The sequence below is a fragment of the Idiotropiscis lumnitzeri genome, chromosome 1, assembly GCF_059441095.1.
Source record: "Idiotropiscis lumnitzeri isolate Australia: NSW breed Sydney's pygmy pipehorse chromosome 1, RoL_Ilum_1.0, whole genome shotgun sequence".
In the NCBI taxonomy this organism is placed as follows: domain Eukaryota; kingdom Metazoa; phylum Chordata; class Actinopteri; order Syngnathiformes; family Syngnathidae; genus Idiotropiscis; species Idiotropiscis lumnitzeri.
This window is the reverse complement of record NC_142391.1, coordinates 11671793-11694006: the sequence shown is the minus strand read 5'-3', so window position 1 is coordinate 11694006 and position 22214 is coordinate 11671793. Positions and strand designations below refer to the sequence as shown.

At 42.8% G+C, this 22214-nt stretch overlaps 1 protein-coding gene across 5 annotated transcripts in view; it reads left to right on the top strand.

The window, feature by feature from the left end:
- The window catches only part of ttll5 (tubulin tyrosine ligase-like family, member 5), a 49527-nt gene that overhangs the window by 18612 nt on the left and 8701 nt on the right, over positions 1–22214 (top strand). For 3 of the 5 annotated variants that reach the window (XM_088316575.1, XM_088316557.1, XM_088316584.1), the window contains 15 exons: positions 366–458; positions 565–656; positions 1080–1142; positions 1714–1862; positions 2114–2369; positions 3438–3555; positions 3971–4117; positions 4203–4294; positions 4376–4524; positions 4799–5323; positions 7075–7262; positions 9340–9470; positions 14964–15162; positions 17850–18031; positions 21680–21762. In XM_088316575.1, the coding sequence (XP_088172701.1) occupies positions 366–458; positions 565–656; positions 1080–1142; positions 1714–1862; positions 2114–2369; positions 3438–3555; positions 3971–4117; positions 4203–4294; positions 4376–4524; positions 4799–5323; positions 7075–7262; positions 9340–9470; positions 14964–15162; positions 17850–18031; positions 21680–21762 (2467 nt within the window). The remainder of the gene's footprint in view (positions 1–365; positions 459–564; positions 657–1079; positions 1143–1713; positions 1863–2113; positions 2370–3437; positions 3556–3970; positions 4118–4202; positions 4295–4375; positions 4525–4798; positions 5324–7074; positions 7263–9339; positions 9471–14963; positions 15163–17849; positions 18032–21679; positions 21763–22214) is intronic. The other 2 variants (XM_088316593.1, XM_088316565.1) reach the window with 2 other exon arrangements.

The following is a 22214-nucleotide window of genomic DNA, read 5'->3' as shown; positions in this document are numbered from 1 at the left end:
GACTGAGACAACAGTTGAGCCTTTTATAGAGCGCTTAGGCCTTTTCACTTCTTGGCTGCCTTTGCACCCCCCCCTCCCCCCTTCCAGTCACGTCAGTTGAATTAAAAGTAATCCTGTTGCTATTTAGATGACATTCTCTGAATGCGATCCTTTGGGGCGCTGGTCCGCTGTCCTGATCTCCACTCCACCCTGCTTGCCAAAGCTGTCAATCACTGCTTTGGTCGTACATGTTATGAAAAGGCAACACAGAGTGTGGAAAAACTGTCTTTATATGAATATTTATAGGTGGTATTCATGTTGATTTTCAATACAACACATGGATGATATTCTAATTGTTGACCTGTCCTCAACTCTTGTTTCTGTAGTGGCCTCGGCCCCCAGCAGCCCCAAACAGCGAATCGGTGGAGTTTAAAGACAAGCCAGAAGGAGACAACATTCTGAACTTGACTGCTGAGCAGGTACAGTCCTGTTGTGTGCTGTGTGTTACGCTTGATGTTCAGGCAGCGTTTTTCGGAAGACCTGCGTGTCTTAAAACATGTGTTTTGTTTCGTTGCACTGTGCTAGATCAAAGTCGTGAGGAGGACACGGGAGGAATATGAGAGGAGAGGAGGTTTCATTCGAATATTCCCCACTGAAGACACGTGGGAGCTCTATGGGTAAGCTGAGCCAAGATTGGGGGAACCAAAAAAAAAAAAGCCTGATTATTTATAATTCCAAGATCCCCCATCTGTCCATTATGTTACTCATTATTATACTTTCCTCAGATGAGTCGGCTTAAATTACTCCCTTTAAGTCGACCTTGCAACATATTTGAAAAAAGTATTTTCCCTCCAAGCCACTGCTTTATGTTAAAATGCCATCAAAGCCTTTATTAGAAGAGGAAATCCATTTTTAGGCTGACGGTTCATATTCATTCCCATATGAGGATTCACTGCTTGATTAGATACATGATTATGTCATCTTCCAAAACATCTCCATTCATTCTCGCGCCATCCATTTATTTGCCGCTAATAACAAAATTGAAGCTCGTTTGGCTTTTATGATCATTCTGATTTTGCTTATTATCTCCCATTTCTCAGTGGATATCTGGAGTCCAAGACATCATTGAACTGGATGTTGGCAAACAGACTTTTCCATGGAAGGTAAGCATTTCCATTGTGGTCAGGATCAGGGGGCTGGATCTCTCCTTCAGTTTATGGAAGCAGTTGGATTCCAGCATGGAGTTTGTTTTGTCTTTCACTTGGGTAGGTGAGAGGAACAGCTGAGAAGAGGATATTCGCTCAACTTTTCCAGTGTGCCCACTGTCTATGTGGCATCGGTTGGGGAAAGGGAAGAGAGTAGCCTGTAAAACAACATCTGTTATTATGTATTCCAAAAATGCACAAATATGATTTAAATCCATGGCTTTTGTTGTTGGTCCGGCGTTAACTTATTGGCATTGTCTGGAGATTTTTACGGACATCACATTGAAGACTCTCCCTTCAGAGGTCGTTCAATGCTTTAATGCCTCACTGACTGTTATTTAACATTTATCCTTTCTGCTTTGGACCATCACTGTCAGTCATGTCAACATCTGGAAAAACGACTCCAACTTACTAATCTTTCTCAGAGTTTGCTCTGTAACGTCTTTTTGGAAATGCTAATTTCCATATAAATCATGGGTATTGTTGTTGTCACCGCGCTTGTGTTGACATGTCTTCTTCTGTCTCTAAGGAATGCGTGCGGGAATGCGCAGCTGCAGATGGACACACTTGATGGCTACCACGCCGTCCAGTACGAGAGGAAGCTGCCGTCTCTGGAGGCTCGTAAGAGGAGACGGCACCACCTGAGTCATCGCTCCGCTGCTGGAAAGAAGAAGTGGGGTAGGCCTGCTGTATGCTACTTCAGCTCGGCAAACTGCACTCTTACTGCAGGCTGGAGTGCACTTTTGGTTCCAATAAAAAACTCCCATGTGTCACACTAAGGTTAGCCAAATATGGCTCTGAGTGAGTTGATGTCATTGCAGCAAAAACAAAAAGCCTATTTTGAGTGTGCTGTGTGTGTGTGTATTTTTGCCAAAGGTTTGGTGATGCAACTGACATATGTCTTCCCCTTGCAATGCTGCATACCTCAGGGAAGGGATCCAAGGCCTCCCTGATGGAGAGCAGTAGCCTGGAGGGAGAAGACAGCATACGGGAGGAAAGAGAGGAGATGAAACATGTTCTCAAGCCAGTCTCACACAAGGTTTTGGTAGCAGAGCAAAGAAAACAAGTGGCTTCACCAGCGCAGCCATCTCACGGCAACGCGCTGTCCAGCTCGCAGGCCGCAACACGCAACAGCAGGCCTCATGTCAACCTGCTTCACTTCCTCCAGCAGGGGTGGGACATCAGGTCAGTGTGTGTTCCAGGCGGCTGCTCACACTCCTTCATCATGCTCCCTTGCTTTATTTTCTCACGCTAACCTCCTTGCAAATTGACATGAAGGGCTCGTTTGCTCCCACCAAAGGTGGAGGAAAATAAATTGGGACTATATTTACGTGCAGATTTATGTTTTGATGGGTTTATTTTTGTCGAACTACAGGAAAAGAGCAGAGTTGGTGACACCAGTAATGTTGAGTGTCCACTCACTTGGATCCGTTGGCTCTTTGCTCTCATTTTGAACTTCAAGGATGGGCATTTAAGACAATTCAATCCAAAAGTTTAGTTATTTATATACATTTTCTATTATTTTTATTTCATTCAATTTCCACAATTCTTTTAACACTTGGATGTGAGTGTGAGTTGGTCCAAGGGATTTTTTTTATTAGTCTGATGCCGATTCCGATATTTGGCAGAAAAAAAATCCGATAACCGATTAATCGGTTGATTAAAAATAAAAATAAAATATAAAATAAAAAAATATATATATTGACTAAAATAACTTCTTTTTTGGTCCCTTAATGCTTAAAACAATAAAAAATGGAATTACAAGCATCACATTTCACTGTTTTACAATACTTCATTTTTTTTACAACAGAGAGAAAAATCTGAAAAAAATCGCAGCATTTTTTGGGAAGGCAGATTTTTTTTTTGGAGGGTAAACATTTTGAATGTCTACCTTATGTTGTAATGTGTTAACATGTAAAACCAGAAAAATCTGAAAAACACGTTTTAATAGAGCTAATATTGGTCAATTATTATAGTCATGCCCAAGTTGAGCCCTGTGATTGGCTGGCCAGCTCACCTGCATCACTATTTAGTATAAGTGGTCTAGAAAATGGATGCTTAATATTTTAAGTCACCCAAGTTAGCTGTGCCGATTTAAATCTATTTTTTCCCGTTCTGTTTTTTATTACACAATATTACTTTTGATCATATAGTAAGATCCGCTTTCACTCGATGGACAAAATCTTCATGAAACCTCATTTGCCTTTCAATGCTCAAAATGCAATTTCTTTCCCTCTTTTGTCTCGTCTCCAGTAAAGTGCAGGCCCGGATGACCTTTTCCTCTTACCTACAGCGGGTTCAACAAAGACTTTTGGCAGAGAGCAGGGTTAAAGGCGTTCCAGCTTGGGCAGACAAGGACAATGACCAAATGGTACAACTATTCAAAAAATCTCAGTAGTGGAGTCTCAATGAACAGGAGTGTCATACATTACCCTGGATGGAACATTGTCTTCTCTTGATGTATCACCATTATATGCCAGATTTCCCCTTATTATTACTCATCTGTGCCCTGGCTGTGGTTGAATTGAAGACATGGAGGAAAATGGGGCCTTTCAAGAAATGTGCCTTATTGGAAAGTTTTGTTGGTGTACTGGAATTATGGCATGTATCATCATTATCTTCATCAGCGGCAACGCCAGACCTTTTAGGAACATCCTTGTGATGTTTGGCTGATTTGTAAGGCTATCCCCGTTCGTGATTTGAAAGTGAAAGCAGAATTGTTTTCATACTTGTGATAATCATTGATTCAAAATACTTGGCGTGTGTGTGTGTGTGTGTGCGCACAGGAGCTGGTAGTCCGCTTCCTGAGAAGGGCTGCCAGTAACCTCCAGCAAGACGTTAAGGTGGTTCTGCCCAGTCACCAGCTACCAGTCCAAGACCGCAGACGCATCCTGTCCCACCAACTCGGAGATTTTATCCAGTCTTACGAAAAGGTGCCTATTCCCAGAGTGTGGTTTTGCCGAAACACAGGAGACGTTGTGTGATTTCTTCTCTGTTATGCTTCCTTATCTTCGTAAGGAAACTGAGCATATATTGAAACAACAGCAGAACAGCACACAGGAGAAGTGTGTTGCCGCCAGTGTGTTTCATGACTACATCACGGCTGCAAGGTTAGTCAAATGGCAAGCCAGTGGAGCGATTGCAATCTGCAAAACACATCTCTCCCTTTTTTTTTTTTTTTTTTTAAACAGTGAAAGTGATCTGGAGGAAGTACTGACGTTCTACACGCAGAAAAATAAATCAGCCACCGTCTTCCTCGGTACAAAAGTCAGGCATGTTAAAAAAGCCTTTCATGAAATACATGCCTCCAAAGAGCCAGGCAACTGTGAGACTCCAAAAAGTGAGTCCGACCCATGTTTTTTTTATACTTCTCTTACGCTTGGTCTGGTTTATGTTTAATGTTTTATCATTCAAGCACAGTAAACAGGAATTTTGCCGTTTCAAGCTGTAAATCCCCCAAAATAAAGGAAAAAAAAAAGATTGAGTCATCCAGGGTGAAGTGAGGGTCACTTTCAAAGGAGTCGATCTCATTTGGAGAAAACAAATGTGTGTAAGAGCCATGGAATGGCTGACTGGTGATAAAGGAGCTCTGGCTTCTTTCTTCTTTTGAACAGCTCTGCCTGTGTCCAAAGAGGATTCCAGCTCGTCAGAATCAACGCCCTCCACAGGAAAAATCAGCGTTGACACAGACAGCAAGGCCACCGAAAGTCAACCTTCGGTTTGTTCGTCTGAAGGCCAGCTGACCGGATTTGGACATGCAAAAATCCATCCACAAGTCTCAGCCTCCCAACACTGCTCGGGCTTTCCCGTGACTTCAGACTTCACCCATTTTCGTCATCAGAGCTGCTCCATCACCCCTTCGTCCCTGCCTCGTCATCGACCTCCTCCTTTGCTGCTTCCCCCGCAGCCTCCATCCTATGCTCAATCATTGGCAAAGTCTCAATTCTGCCAGACTGAGACACTCAGCGACTCTTCTGTTTCCACCCCACCTTCTGGGTTAGCGGGGCAACCAACCCAGGTTCTCTGGAGGATCCCATCTTCCACAGCGCTTACATCAAGCTCCGCAGCACCTTCTTCCATCACCAGTGCACTCCACATATATAGCCAGAAGCTCTCTCGACCAACATCTGCAAGCCAAGGTAAACAACATGCTTCTTGCCAAGTTAGGTCAAGTAATTGTTTTGTGTTTAATTGCTATTTGCCTAGTTAGTTATCTGTGTAATGTAAAATGACAACACATTCCGTCAAAACATTGTGAAGGAGGGGCACATGGGGCATAAAACACATTCAATTTGATTCAGGGTAGAGTGAGGACTTAATTTTCCCTTTTCACCGTTAAAGTCCGCTTGCACTGGGGGCAACTGAACCACCATATCCATCCATCGATCCATTATCTGTACCGCTTCTCCTCACCACGGTCGTGGGGGGTGCTGGAGCCTATCCCAGCTATCTTTGGGCAGTAGGCGGGGGACACCCTGAATTGCTTGCCAGCCAATCGCAGGGCACACACAGACAAAAAAAACATTCGCGCTCACACTCACACCAATTTAGAGTGTCCAAACCACCTACCATACATATTTTTGGAATGTGGGATTAAACCAGAGTACCCGGAGGAAACCCACGCAGGCACGGAGAGAACAAGCAAACTCCACACAGGAAGGCCCGAGCTGGACTCGAACCCATGACCTCTGCACTGTGAGACCATCGTGCTAATCAGTCATCCACCGTGACGCCCACCACCATATCCAACAAATGAAAATACGATTGAGGCAACAAGAGCTCACCCAAAGCCCCTCCATCTTTCCTTACATGCTTGTAACATTAGGTCCTGGTCCTCTTTGTGGTGCAACAAAAATATACAGTAGTTTGACAATTGAATTTCCTCTTGAGGTATTAAAATTAGTTTAAATTATGAAATTAAAAAAAAGTGTGTTGCGTGCGACAGTTGTCAACCAATATTGCGCATCATCATTTTGAATCAATCAACTGCTTCAGTGCTGGTCCGGCTCTACTCTGCTCTTTACTGTGTGCTATTCTAGTTTACTGCAAGTGTGAAAATACCTGCGAGCTTCCCGACCCTGCATAATTATTTCCCCCTTTTGGTTAAGATGTTCTTTAGCTTCTAATAAATTCATTTTTTGTCAAAATAACAGAGGACCAAAAATACAAAATAAGTGGAAAAGTGGAAAATGTACCCTTAATTCAATTGCATTCATTTAGTAGGAAAAATAATAACCAAAAAAAACCCCCAACATTTTATCTCAAATTATGTGTTCCAATCCCTTTTGCCGACAAAATGGAAAGATGGATCTTCATCCATTCTTTTCAGCGACTTGGGTCCTCTCCTCTGCACTTGCCACTTTAGCTCACTGCACAGCTTTTTAATAGGGTTGAGGTCTGGATATTTCGATAACCATGGGAGAAGCTTGATTCTGTGTCTTGTGAATCTTTTTTCTTGCAATTTTCAATTTTTAGAGTAAGCTGCAATAAAAATGTCAGTGAAGACATCTCAACCAGGAGTGTCAATAATTATGAAGGGCAGCTAATCTAAGATAGCTAGAATGAAAATGTTAGCATCCAAGTTTGTTTATTCCAAGCAGTATGGACTAACAAATAAATGGACAAGCGATCACAAAGATGCGGCACTACAATTTTATTTTAGAAATGTATTTTCTCTGCTGTTTGAGTCTTGATGGGAGTGTTCCTGTGTGCGCCAGATTAGGGGTGAAAAAAAAAAACATTCTCATATTTTCACGTCAGCCTTTGAGAACCAGGAAGTAGCCTGCTTGCTAACACGCGCACAGACAAGACAAACACAAGCCGCTTTTGTTGTGTGTCAGATTTTCAACAATTTCTCCATGTTCACACATTTCTTCCGTCGATATCGCAGCATCTAAAATGTACAGTTCCAGTAAGCTGAAGCCAAAATCCGAGGGAACCTTCAGGAACTTGAACTCGCTAACTGTCCAGGCCCAGTCCAACCAGCAGGCTTTCATCTCAGCTCTGCAGAAGCTGGCAGACAAGCAGGTTGCTCGCAACAAACCTGGCTCCAGTCACATCAACCTTTTGACGCGACATGTGAGTTCACTTGCACTTCTTCGCTAACTGGTCACACCTGGGGCAAGGCTATGTTCAAATAAGAACATATATTTATGTTGGGTTCATAAACAAGAGTTTCATGGAAGGGAGACAAATGTGGCCCTTTTTGCAGGAGGTTCTCTCTCTGTGAGGTCTTTTGTATTTCTCTTTGGCAATGTTTAATTCTTTCCTGACCCCCTGCTGACCGGCGTCATCAAGTTGCTCACTCTTCCAGCAGATCTGTCGGAGCCGGAGGGTCTGCAGCCGCGAGCAGCGCACCTTCCTGCCATCTCGGTTGCCTGTCGACTGTGGCTTTTTGCGGGGGCGGTTTCTGGTTCAGGGTTTGAAACTGGCTGAGCGGAGCATCACGTCTCCGCTCTGTGTGAGGTCTCATTATCAGATGCACCATGGGGGAGTGATTTCTGTTGACACTCAACAAGCTGCTATTTTGTGGTAATTGATGCTTATAAATACAGGAATGTGACGAAGCAACGCTTCACGTCAGCTTTCTCGCTAACTTCTCCCACATTATCCTGGTCGGTTGGTGCGTTAAACCCATCGGCCTTTGCTCACATCACCTCCGGCTGCTCTTCCTCTCGTTGCTTGCTTGCCTCGCTGGATGTTTTCTGTCAAGAGTTTTTCTTCGGATGACACAAGACCACACAGGCTGCAGTTAAGCTGCTTCGACGTGATTCTTTCTATCTGAAAGGTGTTTACTGTATTCCCTTTGAGAAGTGAGTCGAGGACATGGCAGCAATTTGTTTTGCAGAACAAAGCAGACCTGTGTGCTGCAATGAGTCTTTTTAAAAGCTAAGATTATACGTCATTAAATCACTAGCTGAAGCAAAAGGAGAACTTTGTAAACATGAACAAATCCCTCTTGTACTGCATAACTTCCACAATCTTGGTGATTGCTCGCTCTGGTGGCAGGTTTCATGCAAAAAAAATAGAAGTAAAAAAAACGATTCTGGCTGCACCTGCTGTCCAATTAACAACAGAACCAATACTCTCATGCCCTGCAATGCAATGTTGTAAAAGCCTGTCCTTCCAATCTATCATGAAAGACAGAAAGTATACTGTATGTGTCCTTACCCTATAACACAGGTGTCAAACTCAAGGCCCGGGGGCCTGATATGGCCCACAACCTTATTTTATGGGGCCCGCAAAGGGCAAATTAAATGCATTAACTTCCTGTTTCTAGCACATGTTCTTCCTTTTTAACAACATTGAGATATGAGATATTGCCATTAATTTGTTACCAATCCTCCCCTTTTAAAATAAATTGAAAAATTGTTAAACAAACAATTACTGACTTTTGATTTCACAACTGGCTTTGTGACAAACGTAAGGCGATCATCGATTTATATGGGGTCACAGTCATAACGGCCCTCTGAGGGAAACCATAACTACAAAAATGAGTTTGACACCCCTGCCTTATGATGTCAGCCAGTTACTCATGTAATGACAATCCGTCATTCGAGCGTAGAGCGGCCGTAGTGGCAGAGTAATAATAAGCCCGTCCGCGTAAACATGAAAGACCTCCCCAGTAGTGTGAAACACTGCTCGTTGTAGTGGAAAAGCTGACATGGTTCCTTCATCCTGTAACACTTGGAATCGTCACAATGTTTCGTCTTTTCGTCACAATGTTTCGTCTTTTTGCGCCAAAGAAGACGAGTGAAACAAATAACAACACAGGAAGCGGCGTGTGGTGCCGGTTTCGCTTTTCCAGGGAGTGAGCCGCACCGAGGGGCTGATGGGGTTGTAAATAGATCGAGACGAGCAAGTCATGATAACTGCTTCCTTTATGGAAGTGGTCCACTTGGATTTAGTACTGAGCAGAAAGTAGGTTGGCCACGTGTTGTGTGTACATTTTACGTGGCCTTTATGTGCATGCAAGACTGCATTGGATTGATATTGTAGGCCAACATGGGTGCTTACTTTCGTAAAAAATATTAATATTGCGTTGAACATAGAGAACATCAGCATGGAGAATGATTGTAACTCCCAGTTTTGGTGAATATGTTAGAAATGACACATGCATTGTTGGATGTTTTCATCATTCCTCTGCCCCCTACAGTTGACTCGGCTAAACCTGGCGAGCCGGATGTTGAATGGAGAGAGTCCAAAGATGTTGGCCCCTTCTGCTAATATCCAAGGACCCATTGGGCTGGAAAACTCCACAAGTGATCCTCTTAGAAGCAGGAACCAGTAAGTCCAAAGAAATTCTCTAAAAAGCCTCTTTACAAAGTATGGAGAGATATTCAGGGCTGCACATAAAATTGTTTTGGTCGATATCAATTTTTCTTTTCATTTTTAGTTACTAATTATGACTGCGCCTGACCTCAACCCCTCTTTGCATGGCACATTTGTTATGCAAATGCTCAATGACACAATTGAATCTGATGAGCAATTTAACATTTTTAGTGCAAACGCACACCTGCGCACCACTTGTGTGCACCCCTGGAAATATCAAATTTTTTCCACAGTCATTTTTAAATTGAACTATAAGACAACCTATTTAATATAAATTGCAAAAGCTACAGCTGGTACATATACTATAATAGCAAAGCAAAACAATCTTCAGACTGCTCTGTGTTTAAACTTTCTTGTTTTGTTTTGTTTGTTTTTTTGTTTTTTTTTCCTCAAATGTGTCTCCCAAAGCCTCTAAAGTGTTACATTTGAGAAGATCTTGCATTTTTTTTACGACAAAGCTCCGGCAAGAAGACTGATTCAATGGAGCGGCTCAGGTATCAAGTATTGTTCCCTTTCTCCAAATTCCTGTCCCGAGGACATTTTTCTGTGATTTACTTCAGACACTTGGAGCCTGTTTGAGCCCATGAGTGTATTTGGTCACACTCAATAGCACCTTAAGTCTCTCTCAGTAGTCTTACACAGACTTGTAGATTGAAAAATGCCAGGGTGATGATGGGGAAGTGGACACCACCCTCTTGGCAGACAAGTTTCTATGAACACTTAATCCGTATGTGTCGTCGTCTCACTTTAATGCTGCTAAAAGATTACGTAAGGTTGGGGTAAGTCAGCAAGCTTCCTGCCCTCTATTTTCTTAAATAGTGACAGACAGACAGGAGGTCATCATGTTTCAATGTTCCTGAATAATGAACGTAATGATTTCATAATGATCACTGTCTCAATGACTTTATCCTGAGAATTAGTTGACCATTCATCACTACGTTTCGACCTCATCGTGTTGCTCCATCCAGACTGTTTTTCCTGTCCAGCACTTCCTTAGTTTTGGAGCTATGAGGGAATTCCAAGAATGTTTGGCTTTTCCCTTCTAAAATGTTTTATTCACACAAATCATGAATGAATTTTTTTTTTTTTACTATGGCAGATAGTTTGCTGTTACTTTTTTTTATTAGGTTCTCTGTGGATCCAAGCAAAAAAAAAAAAAAAAGAGTACAAATGACACTTCATCCTTGAATTCGCTTTATAAAGGTATTAAAAATGTCACATTGTTGTCCAATTGTGTTGAATCAGCGGAAAATAAAAAAAACATTGTAAAATAATATTTCATTTTGTTGAGTATAAATAGATTTAAGTACACTCTGGATAGATTTTACGTCTATGTAGTTTGCATTGCAGGAATGTTACCTGTCAACTGTAATTATTTATTATGTCAAATATATGAGCACTTTTCCAAAATATTGAGCCCATATTGGTCACACTTAATGAATGAGAGGTTTTAAATCGATCGAAGAGCCAATAAAAAGGACTCTCAAGGAAAGTTCTTGAATTTTGCCATATACAAACCAAATCCCAACCAGCACTGCAATACAAGAACTTATCCGGAGAACCTTGCACGTTTTGGGGTCTTGGGAACGTTCTACAGTGTTGTGGCAGTCATCACATCTGTTTAACATGTCCTGGGTTTGATCTCCAGTCGAACCAAACTTCTCTAATGACATGACGCGGGGTCAAGTGGCTGCCAGGCAATCAAGGAGATTGTTGTTTTGACTCCTGCCTTCCCTCTTCTACCGTTCAAACTATCCCTCAGGGATTATACCGACCCCATTGCCATTTTCCCCACTGTTGGCTGTACGGGAAGAATTGCTGTCATTGTGGAACTCACGCCGTGACTATCCCTAACGAGAACATATTGGGACACCTGGCTAATGAAGGTTTTGTTGGACTATTTTTTTTTTATATTTCAAATTCCCGCCTCACTACAGGTTGTTATCGTGCTTTTGTAAAAGCTCACTTCAAATGTCCCCAGATGACATAACAGGTTCAGGCTCAGGTTGCCCGAATGGCCTGCCACATAAAGCTCCCTTGTTGTTAAGCCTCCCCACCCGACTCCTTGGTCTCACATTGGCGTCCTCCCGCTCTGAGTAAATCCTGCTCTGAATAAGCTTTAATAAGATATTAGTACAGATATTAGGATAATTTTGCCTCCCTGCCGCTCCGAATTTCCTGAGTCCCTCCCCTTATGCTTCGCCCAGCGGTTTGTGCCAAACATCCTGAAACTGTTAAGCTCACTGGCTCTTAAGGCAACCACAGGGGTGAATTATGATCTGGTCCAAAGAGCAGTTGCGAGTCTTTGAAGTGCCGCAGCCAGGATTCAGCAGGTATGCTGCATCAGCATTCGCAACAGCGGCTGCTACTTTAGGATAGACCGTCAGCTGGCTCGGTCACAACGCTGCTTGTCCCGTAAACTTTAGGATTATTTCCGGCAAGTGTTCCACCTGGCACATTTATGTTTTGACCTCTATACAGTGATCAGTGAAATGTTTTTTTAAACACTCAGACAACCACACCTCGCTATGATGCCTTAAATTTTGTCCAATAGTTCAAAGTCAACCTTGTAAATATTTGTAACGATTATGGTTATTAAGATGATGGTTATATTAAATCAACAGTGGTTTGTACTTGGTTGTCCCCTCTTGTCGTGTTAACACGTTTGATCGTCTCCGTTTGTGTTCGCACCCTCGCCACAGAAACAGACGTCTCAACTATTGTCTGTGTGCGCATGCGGTATTTTTAGTTCGCCTCATTGCTTTGTCACACTGTTGTTTGACTTGGTTGAATATTGCCGGGGCATTCCAGAGAATTTTCTATCAGCCAGTTTGCTGAACTAACAAACCCGACTAATAAAAAGACTCTGTCTGCCATCAAAGAAGTTCAACATTTTCACCAAAAGTTCCACAAAATTGGCTTGATGTCGCTCCGCCTTTTGAATTTAAAAGATGTTTTTATTCGCGACTGATTAGAGCCAGATGTTGTAATGGGAGGGCGGGTGGTTTTATGCTATTCAGCATGCTGTGTTACTACATGCATATCGGGGACACACTTCATGATTGTTGTCAATAATAGTTTGTCTTTTAAATGAGTCAAAGACGCACTTTCTCAAGCAACCGCCACTCTAATGAGGGGGCTTGCCAGCTTCAACTTTAGGATGCTGTGTCGCAACGTCATCCCACGCTGTCCGTTTTCCCACATTCACACTAAGTTAGATTGATGCCGCACATGTGCTCAACTGACACTGCTGTATTGTTTGACCAGAAGTCATATCAGCGTACTTTAAAGCATAGTGAGCACAGCAGGGAGTCAGGCAGGAAGTCTTGGATATTTTGCACGAGCTGTTCTTTTCACTCATTTGCCCCCCACGCCCCTCTTTTTTTTTTTGAATCCTTGCATCTCAACAATAACGTTAAAATTAGTAGTCCACGTGACAAATCCTCAGCCCATAGACGAGTAAAATACTACCGCAGCTCCCTGTGGTCCACTGTAACTCATTAAAAGAAATGTAAACAAAGAACGGGTTCTTGTTTTGTCTGCTAGCATCTGACCTTGACATGTTCACAGACAAGCTTTTGTTTCCAGGAGTGAAAAAAAAAAAAAAGAATTGACCTTCACACTACTTGTTGTTGTAAAATAGCTCCTATTATGTGATCTGAGAACCGCATTGGGGGCAGGAGGAGTTTTGTTTTCTTTCGGCCACACAAGGGCCGGAATATATTTCACTTGAGTAACACAAGATAGCTATCACACCGTTATTCAAAATTTAATTGAACTACTGTACTTCAATTTGTTTTCTGGAGATACTGTAGCTATTGTGAAAGTGTATAAGTAAGTGTAGCCATTGGAAAAATGAATTTGGGGGAATTCTCAAGAACCCCCCCCCCCTTTGGGATCTAATTTCCTCAACTGGGCTAGTTTCACTCTCTATTTTTGTCCAATCTCTCCTCACTGCTCCCGATAGTGCTCTTTAGGGCATTATTTTTAGCAGGAGCCAGCCCAAAGTAGTACAACACGCTGCTTGTCTGTGATGGATTAGGCTTTTCAACAGCGTTTATTGTAATAATATAGAAACAGAATCACAATGCACAAGGACAGTCTATTCAAGGGACCTAGAATGTGATTTAGCGTTCTGGTCCCTGCATCAGTCTTGTGGTAGTCTGCTTTCCATGCTGAATGTCTTGGGTTCCATCCTCAATGGAATTAAGTGTTTCAATGGATTGTGTGAGGTGGTCAGGGTCAAAAAAGCAATTTGCTCTTTTGACTTACATTTGTGCTTAGATGGTTCAAACTGTGGTATCTTTAGGAAAAACAAACAAACAGTGGCATCTGATGTCGCTCCATTAATGTGAATTTCCCCTCTGCGGTACTGTAAAGCCGTCGTGTCATTTTTTAATCTCACTTCTTGTATTTTGTACTTGGAGTGGAGATTGTCCAAAAGTTATAAATCAATAATTACATATTTTGTATTAATTCCACCAAATCTTTCTATTTCTATTAGAAAATCACATTCAGTGTTTTTTACTTACGGGACCTTGCCATCAATGGCGCACATTATTCCATTTCCTCCCTTCTGCTCACTCGATAAAAACACTTGCCATTAACGGTTAAACAGAGAGCGAAAAGACAGTGATGTAGTGTTAAATGCCATGTCCTTCTTTTTTTTTTGTTGATGTCATCATGCATCCACATATCATGGTCTAGCGAGTTCCTCAGATGAGGTCAAATGAAATGCAGAAATTCTCTTAAATTAGTTCCATTGCTCCTGGAATCTTTGGGTCATAAGGGAGCAATTGATTCAATATACTGTTAGGATGTCTTAAGATGACTATTCTCTAACAGTGGTTAAAGAAAATAAAAAAGTTCTAGTTTAGCTAGTCTAGCTTAGTTCTAATAACAGATAATCCAGTTACAAACTCGTGGTGCTGGTCAAATGGTTTTGTTTCCAGGTTGTGGCTTTGTAACGTGAAGTTCTGAGAGTACCGAAGCAAAGGTTTTGGTTTGCTGCCACAACTTTGCCCTTGACTTTGAGTCGGATTTGCACACTTCAATCCAATGTCTCTGACAGGTTGATACGAGCTGCTAGATGAGTCGCTATTTATATAATGCAAATTTAGGATGCTTAAATGGAACGAGAGAATCCTCTTATGCCTCACCCCTGCATTTTAACGCAAGTACAATTTTTAATGTAAATGCTATTTTAAGATCATTTAGTCATAAGTTGTGTGAAACAATTAGGTCTTCCGCACGGGAAATTGACTGCTCCAGTTGTATCTACAATAATAGAGTTTTGTTATTTATAGTCTATTGTAGTTTGGGCTAGGAAGAAAGGGTTCGGCCCTACTATTTTCCTAAAGCACTCATAAATTAAGCAAAAGTAGCAGGGAAAATTGTTGGCTCTCTACTAATGACTTCCCTTCTATCTGAAACCTTTGCTATCTTAAGTCACGGGCGGATGAATGATGGAGAGATTTCCAGTGACCGACAGAGTCGCAGCAACTTCAGCAGCGTGGTGGTGGCGAATTCAGAGCGGAGCTGCCATCCTGTGAGAGGAAACCATCCGCATCGGTTTGCTGGCCAGCAAATGCAACCGCAAAGAATTCAACCGCGCCGATTCTTGGACCAGAGCCACTTTGCACACCAGGTACATACTGTAAAAGCACTTTTGGTCACTCACTCTTTATTATACTAATCTCTTACTATTTGCAGTGGATATGAACCACGTCCTGCTATGAACAATAAAAAGCGTAATTGATGACCCCCCCCCAAAAAAAAGTTTCTAATTGCCTGTATTAAATTGTTTGAACCATAAAGAAATTATATATATATATAGATATATATATATATATATATATATATAATCCCAATACAGTTTGATATAATTTCAAACTTCCAAACTTTAAAAAAAAAAAAAAAACTCCATAACTTCCAATAACATTTTTTTTATTTTATCATTTTTATTCCCATGACAGGAGAGTTGGTGTCAGCATTTTAACTGGCAGTCATTGATGCTCCTTTGAAAGGCGAAGTCTAAATTTGTTGAGATTAGGATTCAACCAACTTTAAGAAGAAAATTCATAATGCTCAGCACAGATGAAATCCCAGTGACTTGTCCGTGAACTGCTGAGTTATGATTCCAAAAAAAAACCCATTACCTTACCTAAGCATTGTGCTGTCCAAGAAGCGCCCACATGAAGGGGAAGATTTCATGTTAGCATTTCCAAAGCTATTCAGAGAATCTCCGTCCAAACCACTTGGTCTTTCAGTGGGAACATCCTGCCTCATCGAATCTCATTCCTGGAGAGCCAAACGTGCCTCCTTGCTCAGAACTACATTTTTTGACGGTGTTACGCAGCACGGCTTGTATTTGAAGTAATCAATGAATGCGACCTATTAGTGAAATAGGTGTTATTTCCAAGTTCCTACATGGAAAGTGAAGTATCCATTAAAACATTGTATTAGTTTTCTCAGATCTGCTTGCCTGACTTTGACTTTTCTGAAGATGAGACATTTTACGTATTGAGCAAAAACACGTAGTCCTCACCGCCATGTTTCTGCACAGTGGCTCTGAAAGATGATCCCAAGGAGGAGCGTATTTATTCATTTTCCAGTGGATTTTGTGGAGTCAACACAAGGATGGAGCAAAGTGGAGACAGGAGGGTGCCCTGGGACAGCTTACAGTGTGGAATGACTGGAAGCAAGCACGTTTTTCCAAGCTGTTCTCCGTAATGCCGTTTCTCCCACCTCATTGTTTTTTCATCTTCATAGCTGAGCCTCAATTCATGCAATTTGGGTGACATTTCTCTTGGCTTGCTCCAGCAGCTCCATGCGGGGGCACTTGAATGCGATCACTCTCCTCTAGTCCTTCATGATTCTCTTTCAGCCCTGAATTGAAACGGCAGTGGATTATAAAATCATTACAATGGCTCAATGCTCATTGAATGAAGAGCTGGAGCCATCCAGTCGCTCATCCCTCATACGCTGCCCTCATAGAAAGGGGGACTCCCGTTCCGGGAGTTTCATCACCATTTGATAACCCTCCCTCGAAATCTTTGCCATCGTTTCCTGTTCATTCCACCCACCTGCGTCTTCCTGACAGTCTGTCTTGACAACTTCTTCACTGCCTGTTAAATCCATCCTTCTTTTTTCGCCTGTCCAGGAATATTGTCCAAGACAATCCCATCAGCTACATGACTTCATTCAAATTTTTTTTTCACTGTGTTTTTGGAAATTTGGCTTTTGGCTACCCAAGCACACCTTCCTGGATCTCCCTTTGGAAGCGTGAGTGTCCATATTTGTATGGTTTCCGGGAGGGAGAAATAGTCAAGGGGGCTGTTCCGACTTTCTACTGCACGTTTCACTTATTGGGTGCAGACTGTGCGGCTCCTCCGTGGGCTTGGCCCGAGGCCACCTGGCAGACAAACAAAGGTGCCCTCCCTGGCCTTGCTCAAACTGAAATGCAGCCACAGGCCATGCAACCTGGAAACTCAGATTCTCATTTATCAGCACAGAAATTACATCAGATATTCTCAATCCCATTTGCGGCCCTTTGAACGTTTTACAGTGCTGTGAAGCTGGAAGACCATCAGCGTCTTAGATAACCATATGAAGCTGTGGCGAAAATAGAGCAGACATGAGATTGGGCAGGAATTTATGCAACACTTTTATCAGCACTGTAAGGATGGATTGAAGTCCAGCCCTAAAATATTATGGAGAAATAACTTTTTTCCCTCTTCCACCCAAGCCTTTGAAGTTCTCCTTTTAAGCAAACAAATGATTCGAGGAATTGCTTTTTAGTGTAGCCAGTTGCAATAAAAAAAGGTAATCTTGTTCTCGTTCATGTCATTTTGAACTGTAACATCAGTGGCATCATTCATTATAATGAGCTTGCTAAAAAAATCAAATCAAATAAATCACTCCACCCTGTAGTTCCTCTTTGGTTGACTCGTGTAGTTTTTCCTTGCAGCGGTTTGACACTCCATACGCAGGGCTTGACACTTTGTTGGAAATAGCTGTGAGTAAATCTGAATTTGGCTTTCAGCTATTGCCCGGGATCTCTGTCTTTGTATATGAACAAAGAGAAGTCTGATAAAATGAAAAAAAACATTTATGTGACTTGTGAAATTTTATAAAATTATTTCTGGTACTTTTACACCGCAGCATCTTAAATATGTAATGCACTTTATGCAAAAGTTGCCGACTGCCACACAAAGCAAAGTATAGAAAAGCTTTTAAGGCTTATTCATTTAACGAAAGGGTTTAATTGTATCGTTAGCTACGATACCTCCTTCCTCTGCAGTATAATCGGTATACAAAATTCTTCTCCCATAGGATCAACATTCAGACGAAACAAGCGCTCCCCACGCTAAGTTTCCCACCAAGTCTTCCAGTTTTCCTGGACCACCCCATCACAGTCACATCGGGACCCGTGATAGTCCCGTGCTCTCCCCAAAGCCACCCAGCGAGGCCCGAGAGGGCCCGATCAGGAAACCAGCATCAGCACGTCTCATCAAGTAAGCGCTACTACTACCGAGTCTTAATGTTGCTTCTGGCGTGGAGTTCAAGAGGACAAGGCTAATTCTAATGAGAGCGCCAACATGTGTGCCGTGCTCCACGTCTTTTGGCTGCAAGGTGGATCTGCCTCTTCAGTAAACAACTTCCACACAGGCCCAATTTCTGCCTGAACCATAAACACAACGTGGTTCAGTGGAAGGACCCGGGCTCGGAGTGCCGTTTAAATCCTGTTTGGTTTGGAGATAAGCTGAAGAGCACTGAAGGGAAAATTAAAGGAAAAGAGTGAAACGGTGCTTAACGGCGAGTTCCCCCTCACTCACTTTATGACTTTATTACTACAGAATTTGGCCAAATTACACAAGAAAGACTAACCCCTGTGATCAGAGCCGGCTATTATTTTAATGCTTTCTGCAGGTGCGAGGGCTTGAACCCACTCACCAAATCTGTCCGAGAGGTTCCAGCTGTGCTCACTGTACAATATATTTTGCCATGTTTACATATAGCGTAGACGTTAGAAGGCTTGCTGAAAGTCTGACGGGAGAGCGTTAATATTGTGGACACAGCTCCGGAACTGCTCTTGTTTGCTGACGTTTTTCATTCATTCACCTTAGTCGAGCGGCACAAACCTATCTGAGGGCCGGCAAGCTAATAGTTAAACGGACAGAGGTGCAGCCCAGGAGTTGTAGTGCAGCCGGTTAGGTGCCGTGTTTGCTCCTTGCGTGTGTGTGTGTGTGTGTGTGTGTGTCTCTTCCTGGCAGTTGCCGTGTTTACCCACTGCATGTGGAATTCCAGAGCAACCTTCCCCTCCCCAAAGCCGACCCCCCCCCCCTCCCCCAACACTCTCCTCCGTCCTGCATTTTTGTGGTCGACCAGTGTGACAGGGGAGAGTGTGGGAAAAACGGAAGCTTCAGGACCAAAAAAAAGCACTGATGGAAACAATGAAATGAAAGAAGAAAGAGAATGGAAACGAGTGACAGAAAATTCAACTCTGTCCAAGGGAATGGAGATGATTGTTTGCAGAGAACGCTGGGATAATAAGTTGCTTCCCTTCTAGCGCTCATTTTCGGGGCAACCCTATCCTCCTGTTATCTGATATTCATCCCAGTGTATGCCTAAGCCTGTCTGACTTACAATTGAATCACTGTGCTTGGTTTATTCATACAGTTCAAGGTTATCCACCTTCCTCTCACCGGCTGTTGAACTGCGCACCGCGCCATACAGTACAAACGTGCCACTGATCAGTGTGACACTGGCTCATTTCATCTGTTTATCAGAGGAATGCTTCAGTTGTAGGATTGTTTCACAAAGGTCGAGTCATTTACCGAGAGAGGCAGTATAAATGTAGAGCAAGTCCTAAGAACGGCATTCTAATAACAATGTACGAGTGTTTGACACGGAACAGGATAAGTAATATAGAAAGTGGTTGGGTGCCTAAAGAAAAAGAACGACTATTAATGCGAAATGTTTACACAAACTATCAAGCAGCTGAGAAAAATCAACTCCCTTCACTTCTACTGGTTTTAATTCCAAATGATTCTGCACCAAACTCTTTTCCTGTTTACGTACTCATTTAACACAGCCCATTTATGCAGGAAACTAGATAGGCTAGAATTAATTGCCCTCTCTGCCGGCTGCTGACAAATCTAACATTATTCCATTACGTCATATAAGATGTCGCAACTCATCTGCTCCTTCGACTTCTCAAGGATCGACCCGGTGAGTCATGTTTGTAACTCCCATGATTTGTAAGGCTCAATTTTTACGCCGGATGCCCTTGCTGATGCAATACGCCCATTTATCCGCGCTGTAGATATCCAAGGGCAGGGAGCCAAACCCAAGGCAGCAACATTGACCACCACATGACCAAAGGATATATCGTTGCAATTAACAATCAAAAAGCCATCTCCACAACGTGCAGCCCGAACACTGATACTCGAATGAAGAAGTTGCCTGACTTTTGCACTGCCGACTTTCTGCCTCAGCCAACATGTGGCACTCGCATGAGTGGCAAACGTGGTATCACATGGGTTGAGCAACGTTCTCTGTCCTATCAACATACCGCAGCTGCCAACCCGAGGCGCTGCGAGGTCTTAACGGCGGGATGACTTCAGTGAAGCCTTTGAAAGCCGCAATTTGTAACACAAATAAATGTGCCTGTTTGGTATTTTGTTTGCAAGCTTTGGCGAGTCCCAGCTGTAGCTACGGAAACCGCTGGCTGTCGTGTGGCATTACTAATAGGGTGACAATTACAGGAGTGCCATTAATGTCAGCCTCGCTGCCGCTTTCACTCCCTATTAATCAAGCCCAACGGTAGTTATTTGCACAGGATACTATATACACGCTCGTGCTGCCAAAAGCGTGTTTATGCTTAAACTCAATCCCCTTTTGGTCAGTCCGAATAACATCACAACAGGCAAGTTACCTGTGTGCGCAACAAAGTGTACACATGGTCACACTGAAGTTGAGCCACATGGCCGCCAGGCTCTCAAAGTGACAGAAATGAGCGACTGTTGACAAAGAAAGTGATGTGAAAACCCTGAGGTGAAGGAGTTGCTTCCTGTCAAAGTATGCCACGCTTAAAGTGGGCCAATTCTATTTGTGGTTGTGTAATGGTATGAAAGAACAACTGTGCAGCCCCTTACAAGGAGGCAGTGTGTACCCTCATTACCTGGTTAATGCTCTTCTGGCAGCCAGCCGCTATCGGGTGAGAGGTTAATACCAACTAAGCTTTATTTATTGTCCTCCCTCCACCCCAAACAAAAAATACTTAACACACTGAATGTATACAGTTACAGACATGCCTGCTCCTGCTCCACGCCTCACCGGCATTTACCATGATTTACTGCTGTTTGATTTTGTGAGGGGAAAATGTAATGTCATGTCTGCAATCTGCAGGCATCTTGGTCAAACACTTTGATAGAAATGTAGCGTGTAAAAGCCTGCATATTCACTATTCACACTGTCATACAGACGCCCGTGTGCGTATTTGCCACTTTGGGGCCACCGTGCCCAGATGTTTCTGACATGTGCCTAATCATATTTAACATCAGAAAGTCAGCTTTTTGGTGTTATTTTGGAAAATATCTTCCCATCCTATCCAATCATGGAAGAAACTGATGGTGTGTACTATTAAGTAAAAAAAAATCAAATGACATATCAATCACAAATGACCAAAATAGTCCATGCATATCTCATTCTGATGCAGTACAGTCCCACACCACTGCAAACTATCCATCAATCTATCCATTTTCCACACCAACCGCATTAAAAACACATTGTTAATTAATACCTCATTGATCGCGTTATTCAAAACTGGCAATTCATTTTTGATAGAGCTCTTGAATCACATGTCCTTATATTGTGTGGCAATAATACTGAGCTGTGACCACTGTGGGGCAAACCACACGCTTGACGAATGAAGTCCGTGCAACTCTACATGGTGTAACACAAACACATCACTTCATATACGTTGTCATCAGGAATGGAATTTGTATGCTGGCTGTGCAAATAGAACTACTTTACAGTCGCTGACTCACCAGACATCATTCAAAGAGTCACAAATGTTCAGAAAGCAACAGTCATCGACATTGAAGTATTCGGCTCGTCACTCAAATCTTTATTATCTCGTGTGTGTGCTCTCCATATAGGCAGACGTCCACTCAGATGTCGGCCTTCGGAAGCGTGACGAGCGGGCAGCATTTGGTCTACGAGGCCATCTGTGCTAAGACAGGTGGGTGCGGTTCTGAGCGTGCATTGAAAGTTCTGGTGCCGGTGTGAACGATCAGAGCCAGGACATGCAGGACCGATAAGCACCACGGGATATTTTTACCTCTGTGTTCCTCTCCCGGTGCTGTGTAAAGGCAGTTAGATCGATTAGAATAACCGAGCAGAGGTGATGTCATCGCTGAACGATGAATAAACGAGGCTGAACAATGATGGCATCTTGAAACAGAGAGGACATTCCCATCTGTTGGACAATTCTCCCCAGTTCCACTTACTCTCCGTTTGCCAAAATCTTGTTCACTTGCACCGAGAGAATCAAAAATCCAGCTCTGGGTTTATTGCGGCTAATGTGCTGCACTTGTGGGTTTCTGCACTCACGTGTGTCCCGTCATCTTTCGGGATCCGAGCCGCTCTTTCCATCTCGAGCCGGCGGCCCGGCGAAGTGTTGAGGTTATTGAA